The sequence below is a fragment of the Pseudopipra pipra genome, chromosome 17 (genome assembly GCF_036250125.1).
Source record: "Pseudopipra pipra isolate bDixPip1 chromosome 17, bDixPip1.hap1, whole genome shotgun sequence".
Lineage (NCBI taxonomy): Eukaryota > Metazoa > Chordata > Aves > Passeriformes > Pipridae > Pseudopipra > Pseudopipra pipra.
Window position 1 is genome coordinate 6,143,997 of NC_087565.1, and position 13,074 is coordinate 6,157,070.

Here is a 13,074-nt window from a genome sequence, read left to right on the forward strand (position 1 = left end):
ATCCTATCACACTACCTACCTACAAGTTGCTGTCAGGTATAATGAGTTTTTAAAGCTACTCTAAGTCTTAGAAAGACAAGTCTGATGCAGGCAGAGCTCATTTTACTGATGCTGCAGTGAAGGAGGTTCGAATGCAGATGTGTGAACCAATCCCACAGCCCAAAGCTCAGGGATCTGTCCTCTGCACAGAGCTTCAAAAATACCAGCCCATAGGAACAGGACAACAGGCAACAGGCTCAGAAACAAGAAGGAGGGTAGATTTAGAGTAGGTATTAGGAAGAAATTCTTTACTGTGAGGGTGTGAGGCAGTAGCACAGGTTGCCCAGAGAATCTGTGCCCGCACCATCCTTGGAAATGTTCAAGGCCAGGTTGGATGAGGCTTGGAGCAACCTGGTCTAGTGGAAGGTGCCCCTGCTCATGGTAGGAGTTGGAACGAGACGATCTTTAAGGTCCCTTCCACCCCAAACCATTCTGTGATTCCATGCCAGCCCCTGTGGCACTTACTGAGTAAGATGATGATGCAGATCAGGATGGCAATGATGGCCCCCGTGCCCAGCCCTGCAGCGGCCACGGCCCCGATGGTGGTGCAGTCGCCGTTCTCGTCGCAGGGACACACCTTCACCTTGATGACAGAGGTGTTGTACAAGGGGGGGTTTCCTGAGTCCGTCACAATGATGGGCACATCATACACACCCGCCTCCAGGTACATGATCCGTAAACTGAGCTGGGCGTAATCACCTGGAGAGACCAAGAGGGACAGACAGATGACAGACACTGGTAGAGCCTTGCAGCCACACTTGTGCAGGCTCCTCTGCTAGAGCAGAATCCTGAAGAAGAGGCTCTCAGCAACACACCCAGGCAGGACAGCTTCAGACTTCTGCCCTAACAGTCTGGCCAACAACCAGCCTGTGCTTTGCAAACTACCGTGTGTTTTCACTGCTGCACTAACCTACCTTGGTGCCATTTGCAAATCCAGTTGCCTGTGTTCAAAATGGCATCAAATGCAAATAGTAACACATGGATAATGCTCCCTGAGGCTGGGCTGCCCCTGGCCACTGTGCAGGTTCTGTTTTCACCCACCCTCCCACCTCGGGGTTTTTGGGAAGCCCATTGCCCATTGATGACACGCTCAGCCAGGTAATCCCACTGTGATACAGGGACTGAGACCTGAGTTGTGAGGGCACAAGCTGTTGCCCCTGGTCTGGCACTCTTTGCCAGACCTCAGCAAGAGCAACCAGCTATGAAGCCAAAACCAGCCCATAACTCCATGATATTTTCCATCCTCTGCTGAAACTACCAATAAGCAGAGCAATTAGGGCCATTTGTGGTTGCACGCTGCAATATAAAAATCCTTCACATACTGGTAATCTTCACACTTACCTAGCCCTCCTGGTTCCATGGTAAATTAAAAGGCTGCCTTTATGCAATTATGGTCAGAGAAATGAACATTGATCCTGATTGTGGCTTATGACAATTACACTGGAGGAACATAAGGAAGACTGATAATAGCTTTTTTCCCCTTGGCCATTATGGATGATTTATACTCTGTTCACCACTGATAACTGTTCATAATTATGAACTGCATTAAAAAAAGCCAAGTGCCAAGGCTCTTAGAGTTATGCTGCAGGTCTGATACAAATCATTCCTGATTAACTATCTTGTCTATAATGTCAGCCATAATGCGCTTTAAAAAACAAAAATCGGATAAAAAAAACTAGCAAAGTTTGGAAGTTGGAAACCGCACGTGGCCTCATTAGTGAACGAGAGCCCAAATGTCCTCAGGATTGCCTGCCCCATTTACCATTCAGCCGTGTTATGGTCCAGTTCTTCCTCACCGCAGATGGCACACTTGGCAGCTCGAAGACGAAGGGCCCGACGTTTGGATCGATGTCAGCGTCCGCGGCTGTGATGTTGATGACATTCAGGTTTGGCTTTTCACAGATCTGTGCCTCCTTTGGCAGGAGCTCAGGAGCGTTGTCGTTGATGTCAATTAGGTAGATCTGCAGAGTGCCAGTGCCGCTGGCGGGGGGGATACCTGCACGGGGGAGGCAGAGCCAAACACGGACCCGTGGCCATCACTCGGGAAGCAACGGGATCAACAACACCAGCCCCCTCTCTGCCTTCCCATTTCAGTAAACCAGGCTATTCACCTTCCCTCCTTGGACCTTATTAGGGACATACTGCACTTTCATGGTCCCTTGCTTTATGAAGTATTATTAAAACTTCCCCAAGCCTCCTAATGTTGTTTTTCATTCCCGCAGAAAGTGGAGGTTGAGTCCTGCAGATCTGGAGCCTACAGCAATGTCCTTAGTCAAACTAAAATTACAAGCAGGTGATGCCAAGCTGCTCCTGCAAATCTTGGTAATGGCTGTTTTGAAGAAGAAAAAACATTAGAAAGATAGCTGACAAGAGGAAGAAGAGGGCTTGGAGGGGAAAAAAACCTCAAGTAGTATAAACTTTTGGTCAGCATTTACTGTAGCAGCTGCTGGCCAGTTACAGATTTGCAGACCATTACACTGCTTCAAAGAAAGCCCGACTGTCCAGCATGTCCCACATCCAGCTCCAGCTTTAGTGGTGAAAGGTCCTTGTTGGCAGCCTACAGTAAGACTCAACCACCAGCGAACACGTTGGGTGCTGCCACTGACCCTCACAGCAGCTGATGTCCCAATATACAGTTCTCCATCCTCTCTACATCTGTCCCAACCAGCAGGGATTCTGCAGCACAGCAGTCCTGGTCCTCCAGCCCCTTCTTGATGGAGAGCCAAATTTGTCTGACTAATGACCACTTAAACAAAGTAATACCTGTCCTGGCAGGACAGAACAGCCTTCCCAGAAATGGCTCAGTATTTCTCACTTCTCTCCCCACACATTTCTCTGGCAGCTCTGTGTTGGCCTGCTCACTGCCTGCCTCCCTTCTCAGGCAGCACTGCTTCAGCAATTATTTTTTAAGTATGTATTTTCAGTCCTGGCTTTTCCTCCCAGTGCTAGATACAAAGCTACACAAACCACTTCCCCACCAGAATTCTGCTTCCACAGGCTTTCCTTCCTACATTTCTTTCTCTGTTTCCCAAGGGAGCCTTGAAAATTCTGAAGGAGCCTTGGAAATGCTTCTTTCATGGTTCCCACATAAGTTTTTCAATCACTGATCTCATCCTTTCATCTAGTAAGCATGGGGGTAGGTGCTTACCCTCCAAAACAATGTCTTTTGATCAGCCTTGAAAGGTTATGGAGGGACAGACAGACCATCAGGACACTGGGGCTGAACATGAAAACTGACTTTCAGGATGAAGCAAAGTGATTTTAGTGCTTTCACATTACCCAAAATATCTTCTGGGATAAAAGCAAGGCTCCCACTGTAACCTCTGAGATAAACTGAACACAAACCCTCAGTCCTGAGAGGCACTAACTGGCACGTGGCTGAAATAACCTGCAATTGCTGCACATACAAATGCAGTTTTGTTGGGCTATTGAGTATTGTTGGGCTCTGTGTCCCGGTACTTTTGTTTCTTTGTGCTCCTGAGTGCAGTTCTGGGGCAGTTTCAGGAGAAATGAAAAGCAAACAATTTTTTAAATGGCCAAGTGGAGCCATGGAACATTTCACATTATTTCAGCTGTCTTATGTGGAGAGAGCAGGGACATAGATAGAGCAGGTACTGATATAAAATGAAGGATCCTTTGATTTTATGCTCGAGAAGAGGACTACCATCACACCCCTCACTCCAGAGAAGCTGGTCTGCTCCCTGAAATTAAGACTGAAATACTAATGACAAAAGAAAGAGGAATAAACAACCTCTACATCTACATTTAACTTTTGCATTCTCCTTCACTGCCTTTTTCACAGTGCCAGAGCCCACATTCCCACAGAAAGGTATAAGCCAAGGTTTTCACCTTCAGCTGCAAGCAGGAGTCGCTCCCATCCTGCTTGTGCAAAAATTTCTAAGGAACTTGGGCCACTGTCCTGACAAATCATGGCAGAAATGAAGTAAGCTTGCCTGTGGCTGACCAGCATCTTCCTGTCATTGAGTGCAGAAAAGCAGGAATATGCTCTCAGCCTGTTTTCCTACAGTACTGGGCCCCATGGGTGAATTCCCATGAGGTCCTCTGATATTGAGGAAGGGGCAGGAACCTCCTTCCTTCAGACAGACTCTCTCTCCCCTATTCAGCTTCTTATTTCATGAAATCTGTTGGAATATGATATATTTAAGTTCTGTGAGCTTCACTGTGAGATTGGCTGAAGGGTTCAAACACTGCCAGGCTCCACACTTGTGGAGACACAGTGTGATCCAAGAGACTCTCTCTCCTGGGAAAGCAGGTTAAAACTGTGCTGCCAATTAGGATTCCCCTTTTACCCCCTTGCATTGCAGCCAAGACTTTTTCTGAAGTGAATATCTTTGCACTGTAACCCAGGGAGAGAAGGAGAACATGTCCAAGGAGTATTTGGCTAAACTTCTTCTTTTCTGTGTACTGAGAAGCAAAAAGAACTTCAAGGAAAGAAGGCACTGCTGCTTCCTCAAGAAAGAAAGAAAAATCCCCACCAAAACCCTTGACTCAAACCCTTTCTTTGATGAGTATGTGATGCTGGAGAACCTGGAACTTGGGAGAAATGTGGAAAGAGTCTATTAGCCTAGATGAAACTTTAGCTGTTATCTGAGCACTCTAGACAGAATTTTAAATAAGGTGTTGCTTTATGTGCATTTTAATGGCTGCAATATACCAGTGATAGATTAATTTTTCAAACTAAAGAGATTTATCTAGGTCCTCACTTTCTGAGCTGCTGAATGATGGATGGATGTGGAGGTGCTGATACACTGCAGCATCAGCACCGAAGCCAAGGAAAGGGGTTAACTCCACATCACATGGTACTAAGTGCCCAGGATTTGCAAGGTCAGATGGTGAGGATTTGGTTGATGGGTTCAAGCTCTACCACTGCTTTTGTGAACAGCCTTGGCCAACTCATTTGACCTGTTTTACCCCGTGGCTCTTGCAGGTGATCACCACTAGACCAGCTTGAGAATATTTTAGATTTCGCTGCCCTGGAGGCCTTCATGGAGGTGAAGCTTAAGATGGGGCAGTGGGACCAGTCCTACCATTCATGGCACACAGAAGGGGTAAAATGCACTTCTTGGTACAGCTCCTCAGCCCTGAAACTCTTCCAGGAGTTTCCCTTGCCCCTGTGACCTGGGATGCAATGACTGAAGTGATGCGTGGAATCCCAGAGGGAGGAAGTTTTCATTAGCCCTGCAAGCACCACCATATCAGCTCATAGTAGCCATGGCACCTCCAGCCTGAGGGACGACAAGATCTAACACAAACACTGCCCTGAAAGCACCTACAGAGTTTGAGCAGTATACAAAGGTGCTCACAGCCAAAGCCAGACTTAACTGTGCTGCTGAAGGATGGCTCTGGTTTGAGTGAGTGCTCAGCACCCTGCAGCAGAAAGGCAAGGGCGAGAGAGGGGGAGGAAGGCCCTCTCCTTGCCCTGGGAAACTCCTGAGCCCTTGACAGAGCCTTTTCCAGCTGGAGGAGCTGATGAATGAAATACCAGCATGGCCACATTTAGGTATGGTTAGCAGAATTCAACAGCTTCTCCTAAACAGAATTAGGAGGAGAAATACAGGGCAGCAGCAATGGGCTGCTTGCCTTGAGCAAGGCCAGTGCTGAGGTCCTTAGTGCTAATTTGACCAAAAAGCACTGAGTGATCTCAATAAGTAGAGAAGAGCAAGCTTTAACAGGACTTCTCCAAGAGAGAAGACACTGACTGGCCTCAGTGGCTCTCGTGATAAAGCACATCAGCACCCAGATGCTCTGATGGTGGTTGCACATTTCAGGAATGGTAGTGGCAAGAAAGTGATCAGCTCCGATGACAGACAGACAGACAGACAGACAGTTCAACAGGTGGGCTTATTTTTAATACCCTCCTGCCATCCCCCTACAATTACTTCTGGTTTCCTGATGGAGGGGTTCCTGAACGCTCTGATCAGTGCCTCTGGGACGATTACCAGGACTGGCGTGCTCGGCAGCCCTGGCAGTGCACATCCCTTTGATATTTTTTTTAAGTTCAGGCTACACCGCTACACTGAACTCCCCAAATCGATTTTCCATTTGTCCTCCCTTTCCCTTAATAACACTCTCCGTATACTGTGCACATTTAATTTACTCCAGCAATTTCCCGTCCCACTTTCACATTTTTGACCATAAAAACCTGGGAAAAAGATAACTTATACTGACAACTCTGTCAGGGCATCATTTCTCTTAATGCATCACATTAGAGTCTTATTGAAGCATGAACAATGTGAAGCCTGGGCTCACCGTTGTCAGCCGCCAAGAATGTGGCCTCGTAGACATTATTCTTAATGTAGTCTGACTCTCGATCAAGGACAGCAGCAGTAGTGATCTGACCATTTGTGGCATTAATGTTCAGCCAGTTTGCAGGATCTGACAGCTTAGAGTATCTACAGAGAAAGGAAATAAATACATGGCAGTCTTTTCACTGACATACCCTTAATATTGCTCGAGATAACCGTTTTTCTGGACTCCTGACCTGTGATTCAAAGGACCTTTGGATAACTGGTTTTGTTGACAAACACAATGCTTAATTGAGTATGTGGTTTTTGACCTTTGCAATTATTCAATTTCTTTCATTTTAAAGGTTTTCCTTTCCACTGTGTGCCACTTACATGCCAGCTTCTGCTGCCAGGAGTGGCCATAGCCCGAGGTCTCTGCAGCCAAGGAGAAATGGGGTCTGCAATGACCATTGCATTTGTATGCCTCAATTAGAGGATGGATTCCTGTGCTCTCCTTCTCCTGATCTTGCCCTTCCTAAAATAGGTATTGCTTTAAAGTCAAGGGTGTTCCTGTTTTCTGCCTATGAACAACAGTTTGGGAATACCACACTGGAAGAATGCCAGCTTTCAGGCAACTCTTTTGTATCAGAATTGCATCCTCATCAGCAATTGCCTTGGGGACACTAATCAGACCTCACAGCTGCACTGAGGTGTGGACTCAAGGGTGAAGCAGCTTCAGGCCTGCTCTCCTGCAACATTTTTATATGTTCCTGAAATAGCAGGGAAGATGATTGCATGCATGTGGGAGGTTTGAAGAGAGCAGCAACAAGGAATTCCCTTGGCAGTCCTCAGTTATCCCCAGGGCTGGAGGGACTAGTTGCCTCCCAACTACTCAGTCAACTCACAGTCCATATCTGTTCATGCCCTATGGAGCCAGCTTTGACCATGGTTTGTTCTGGGCAAACTTTTTCCGTGTTCTCCAGATCAATGTGTTCTGTTCATCTTTCTCCCTTGTTTTCTTGCTTTATTCATTGCTCTTGATTTCTGCCTCTCAGTTTTGTACAGTTTGAACTGAGATGAACCATTACTATCCAACTAGAAGCTAATAAATGGCTGAACTATAAATGACTGAAATAAGCAAACAAAAACTGAGCTTATTTCATGGCTAACTCAGACCTGCTGATAGTTTTATATAATTTTTTTGTAGTTAGATACGCAGGTGAGAGCACTAGCAGCTTCTGGTGAATATCCCTTTCCAGAAATGGGCTGTTTGAAGCAGAAATTCATAGGGAAACTTGAGCTGCATCAATCCATGTGAGCAGGAAAGCAACACCCAGCTGCACAAGCCCCTGCCAAAGGAAAGAATTACATTTTATGGAGCTACACTCTTTGGGATGTTTTCATTTCATTTTAATACCACTGCTGTGAGGCTCCTGTCCTTTCTCTGCTAAATGACCAGGGATCCAGTTTCAAAGCTGACTTTGTGAATGTATCTGTGGCTAATGAGGATAACTTGAGGTGTGACAGTGGCCATGCCAAGCTGTGCCTCACTGGAGATGCTCCTGCTTCCTTATCTTCTATTTGTAAAAACTCTATTTCATCAAAGACTATTTAGAGAGAGATTGAAAATTGTATGCAAGGCTCTAGCAGCTGGATCAGCTCTGCAGAGTGCTTATCATGGATCTCTATAGGCTTAGCTTTTTGGGTATATTTTTTCCTAACTCACCAATGCCAAATGTGAAGTAAAAAATAAAATATCCTTTGCATAGCTCACAAAGACAGGACCCCAAAAATGCCCCACTGCTTCTTGCAAAGCCTGGGCATTGGCTGTCCTGATGCAACAGGAGAGAGATTGTATTGGGTTTGGAAATTAAGTGCTGGTGAATACACAAAATGTGTGTCCTGGAAGCCCTAGGAAAGAAACAACTCAAGTGACTGGCTGTTCTTATTCCCAGAAAGTCTTACAAGACCCTACACATGCGATGACAGGAACGGCAGGTGCTCGTTTGGATTACAGATCACCCACCTCCACCTTAGAGGGAGCACTCAATCAGAAATGAGCTGCTCTTTCCTCTGAAAACCAGCCTTGGTACAGACATCAGGGAAATAAAGACCCTTCAAAGGCCAATATTTCAAAAAGAACCTAAGAAAAATGGGCTTGTTAGTTAGGATGGTCTCTCTCCTCCAAAGTCACAATACTTGTCTAAAGACAACAAGATGAGGCAGTGAATAAACTATCATTTCCTAGACCAGACAGCTCTGTGCCAGGTGAAATATTTCAAACTGTTCCTGACACAAAATGTCACAACTGATGTAAGTTTAAGTGGCCTCAGCTGTGGTCACATAGTCTACTCAGGTTTTGCTAAAAATACTGCAGTCCTTACAGGCTGGGAGTAAAAAAGAAACAAATTTCTCTGGATGTAGAAGTATCCAAAAGCAGGAAATGCCATTTCCCGTCTGCACAGACAGACCTGAAATAATTGTGGAAGTGTCACAAGGACTCTCATTTTCACACACACTTTTCTGCCAATTATTTCCCAGTGGGAAGGCGTGGCAGTCTCACTCGAGGACTGTGGATTCAGTCCCCCGTCTGCCCAGGTGGGGCAAAACAGAGTGAGTGACACCCTCCTGGTCACACCACAGACTAAAAGTGCTCTTAAAATGCTTAGATCTGACTTTTACGTAGCTAAAATTTTGCCAGCTAAATCCCTTTCATAGGGAAAGCAGCTAAGGAGGAGGTTGTGTTTGGCAGCTTGTCTGAAGAGAAATGGAAGGTCAGAACAAATTGCACTTACTGAGAGCAGGGAAGGGCTGCTGGGGAGCTTTAGTGAGACACAGACCAAGTGCCAATGGCTTGTGAATGGGTGTTTGACTGCTCAGGCAATACTCAACTATATGACACCTTAAAAGCCTGCCCAGCAGCTGTTTGTAACCTCGCCAGTCTTGCACTGAACTGGGCTGACAGCTCTTCTCCAGCTGCACTTTTAAGCCAGGCTGAACCTAAATCCTCTGAAAGCAACACAAGGCATGATTAAAAATCTCAGCCATTCCCTTAGAAAATCCAGGCCTAGCCCTTTCTGTGCCTCAGTTTCCCCACCTGAAAAACAGAAATAACAAAGCTGCCTTTTTCTAAACCTCTGTGTCTATAAAGTGCACGAACAACACAGGTCAGAGCATCCCGGGCAAGGCAGAGATAAAGGGTACAGTGCAGTCCTGACCTCTGTAACAAGTCAGGAACCTCTTGTTATCAACTGCTTCATTTGAAGGTGTGATTTGCCCTATGGCAAGCCAGCAACATGGGATCCAACTCTGTCTGCCCTCCCAGACCCAGCTGCTCAGAGTCTGGCTTATCTGGAGCGGGAAGGATTGTGAGTTTACAGGCTTGCAGGATACTCTGCAAGCACCCGACTGCAGGTGCCAGTCCCTGCCAGGCATTTCATTCATATCACACCAGTTAGTTTGGAAATTAGCTTTCAGCTGCTTGGCTCCCCAGACTGCTGCAGCTGAACCCCCCACCTGTACAGGAGTGCCCTGGGCTGCCTGGTGTCCCACCTTACTGCCTGCTGCATGAAGCGATCGGGATCCACCGCTGAAAACGTTGTCAGGACTGTTCCTGTTGGCACCCCTTCCTCCAGCCTGATTAACTTGTGGTTCGTTGGGAAATACGGTGCTTCGTTGACATCTGTGACTGAAATGGTGACTCCTGCTGTCGACTGGAAGGACATCTGGATGCCACTGGCCAGGGGAGCTTGGTTTGATACCATCACTGTCAGCATGAAAGCTCTGTTCATCTCGTAATCGACTGCCTAAAACAAACAAACAAGCAAGTATAGAGCCAAGCAGAGAATGAATTCTACCTTCTGGCTGAAAGCTGCAACATTAGAAGGCAGATATCAAAGTTGTTGCCTCATCTTGTCTCCTCCTGAGCTCAGTTCTTTTGAAGGTGCAAATCCAGACCAGCTTCAATCCAGTGCAGGATTTGGCCTTCAAGTGTTTGAAGGGTCAAAAATAAAACAAAATCCACAAAGGAAAAATTTCAAACAGCAGGGAGGATTTGCCCTGGTTTTCGTTCCAATGCTAAGTGGATGCTGTGAGAGTGGAGCATCAAATGAACAAAACCACCCAGGGCTGCTCTAATGCAACAGGTGGAGCCTGTTAAGAGGGATGGGCCAGGTACTTAGCAGTCCTATTAGCACTGAAAACTGCTGACTTTGTAACTAGGACGGTCTATGTGGACCCATGAGCCTGAAGGGCTCTTTATTTTCTCTCTTAAATGAGTTTAAAAGCAACAGTGGAGCTGCCAGGAACAACGCCTGGCCTGGTTAAGCAGGTGGTCCTTCCAATGGGATCTCTGGTCCTCCTGCAAGGCACCTCCTTATCCCCTGAGGTTTCCTGCACACTCCTACAGCTGGGTATTGCTGCTGGGAGGTCACAGATCTCTCCTCAGCAGGCACATGAAGAGGATGTGTCTCGGGAGCCAGACGAGTGAAAAGCCTTTGCTGGCACAACTGACTGAACCCAGTATAATAATAATAATTTCTAAACCATCCCACTAATTATTATGAGGGAAGTTGCTAATCATCTGCCAGGGAGGCTTGAGTTATGCAGGATCACACCTCTGCTTGTTAAAAAACGCTTTGCCGTGATTTATAAATTTAGAAGCATAACCACTCTCCCTAATACCTTCTCCAGCGCTGAGTCTGCAAAGCAAACACTCAGGGTGTAAAACACCACTGACTTCGGCAGGGCTGGGCTCATTTACATCAGCAAGATCTGGCTGCCATGTCCTGTTTAATACCCAGTATTGTCAGGAGAGAAATCAAATCACAGGAGGCTACACGAGAGAAACAAATTTCAGGGGCAAGAGGTAAAACAGCGGAATCTCTATTCGATTGAAGTGCAAATGTTCCCATTGCTAAATGATTTCCTGACAGGCAGGGCCAACATTTAATACATAAAAGGAAGCATAAAGATTCCCAGTACACCCACCCTTGCTGACTCACAGACTTGTACCGCATTCAAAAATGATGCATTGTAAAAGTTCCCAGTTAAACACTGTTCAAGGCCTTGAAACAATTTGACTAATGTGTTTCCTCAATTTCTTTTCACAACCCTCAAATTTATATTCCTACAATATTAATTCTCTCTTTTTTTTTTTATACTGACCTGTTTGCTAACCTGCCCACAGCCAGTCTGCACCTCCCTCCCCACGAGGGCTCAGAGGGAGCAAGGGGGCTGAGATCAGCAGCTCCATGGGGAATGATGTGGGAAACTCCAAGCTGCTGATGCTCAGAACAACACTGACCACACACACCTCTGCTAGGATGTGGCCTGATACAACATAGTGGTTTTTTCCTCCCCAAAATGTAGAGCTGTTTACTCAGATTCTTCCTCTCTCTTCTGGGAGCAACAAACCCAGGGCTGCACTGGGATCACCCATCCCATCCAGGAGCCATAAGTGTCACTTGCTGGCACATGGTGGCACAGTGTCCACCACACTTCAGTCTGCAAGACAGAGTTGGTCTGACTCCATCTCTTCTGTGCCCATCTGAGTCCTATTTCACACAGTTTTGTTGAAAAAAAAAAGTAAAATCAAGGTCCTGTGCTGTCCTGGCAGCATTTGTGCTATTGACCCCTGTGGGACAGCAGCCCCTTGAGGCAGACATAGTCCAGCCCTAAGGCAGAAGTTATTTCACACCATAATAAACAATTTCTACCAGAACAGTTCTTATTTCTGCTCCCTAAAACTACCTCCCTCTGAGGATAAAAGGACACAGGGCACCCTGTGTTCTTCACAGGGCTCTAATCCCTTCTGCCTCCCTGCATCTCACTGATAAAAGCTGCATATTGGTCACTCAATGTGGCTTTAGGGACATGGTGCACTTGGCATTGCTAGGTTAACAGTTGGACTTGATGATCTTAAAAGTATTTTCCAACTAAAATGATTCTCTGATTCTATGACAACAGGATCCTGAAAAAGCCCACAGGGTTGCTGCATTTGGGACAAGGACCTGGACGCTTGGGACAATGTTGGACTGTTGCCTGCTTTTTACTTTCATGTCCAAGAAGCACTTGACACGAAATTAAAAAGCAGCACTTTTGCAGATACCCCTTGTTGGATGTTTGTTATGGCACAAGCGGCTGTGAAATATCCCCCTGGAGATGCTGCACATCCTCCTCCTTCACGAGCATCTCCGACCTGGATGCAGCAGCGGGATACCAAGGGCTTGCCATGTGTCCTCCTTTTCTCAAGGTACTTTTAACTGAAGTGAACAAATTTGCCTGATGTTGTAGTTGAGGCAAATAATAACTGAAGCTTCGGCAGCATCTCCATTAGAAATTCACAGCTCTGATCCATGCAGAGTTTATAATAACATTTTACTTAGCTGGCTGCCACAGGGCAGCCACTGCTGCTCTGGGAGATTGTCTTCAGACTCTGCGGTGTCTCATCTGAGTGGGAAGTTTCTCTCTCCCCTTGATCAAGGTTTTCTTTGAAGATTAGGGTCTTGCACAGTTATAGAAATGGTTTGGAAAGGCGAGAACAGAAAAGGGAAATGTTACACTTTTGGCGATCAGATTGGAGCTGCAGATGGGGTTTTGCTGAGGGCAGCTGCCGTATGGCCCCCATGAGCATCATCTGAACTCCAAAGGGCTTTTTAGTTTGGAAACATTTCTGGCTCTCTATTTCAGGCCCCCAAATTCTAGTGAAGTGGTGGGATTCTTCACAGAACACCTTTCTCTGCTCTGTTGCTGTGACTGCTGTGGCCCAGACACAAGCCCCTCTGCTTGC

The 13,074-nt window shown here is 46.4% G+C and overlaps 1 protein-coding gene across 2 annotated transcripts in view; it reads right to left on the bottom strand.

The window, feature by feature from the left end:
- Positions 1-13,074, bottom strand: part of CDH4 (cadherin 4) — a 431,501-nt gene that overhangs the window by 12,735 nt on the left and 405,692 nt on the right. For both annotated transcript variants that reach the window (XM_064674093.1, XM_064674094.1), the window contains 4 exons: positions 9,837-10,090; positions 6,310-6,452; positions 1,802-2,035; positions 505-738 (listed from right to left, as the gene is read on the bottom strand). In XM_064674093.1, coding sequence (XP_064530163.1) covers positions 505-738; positions 1,802-2,035; positions 6,310-6,452; positions 9,837-10,090 — 865 coding nt within the window. The remainder of the gene's footprint in view (positions 1-504; positions 739-1,801; positions 2,036-6,309; positions 6,453-9,836; positions 10,091-13,074) is intronic.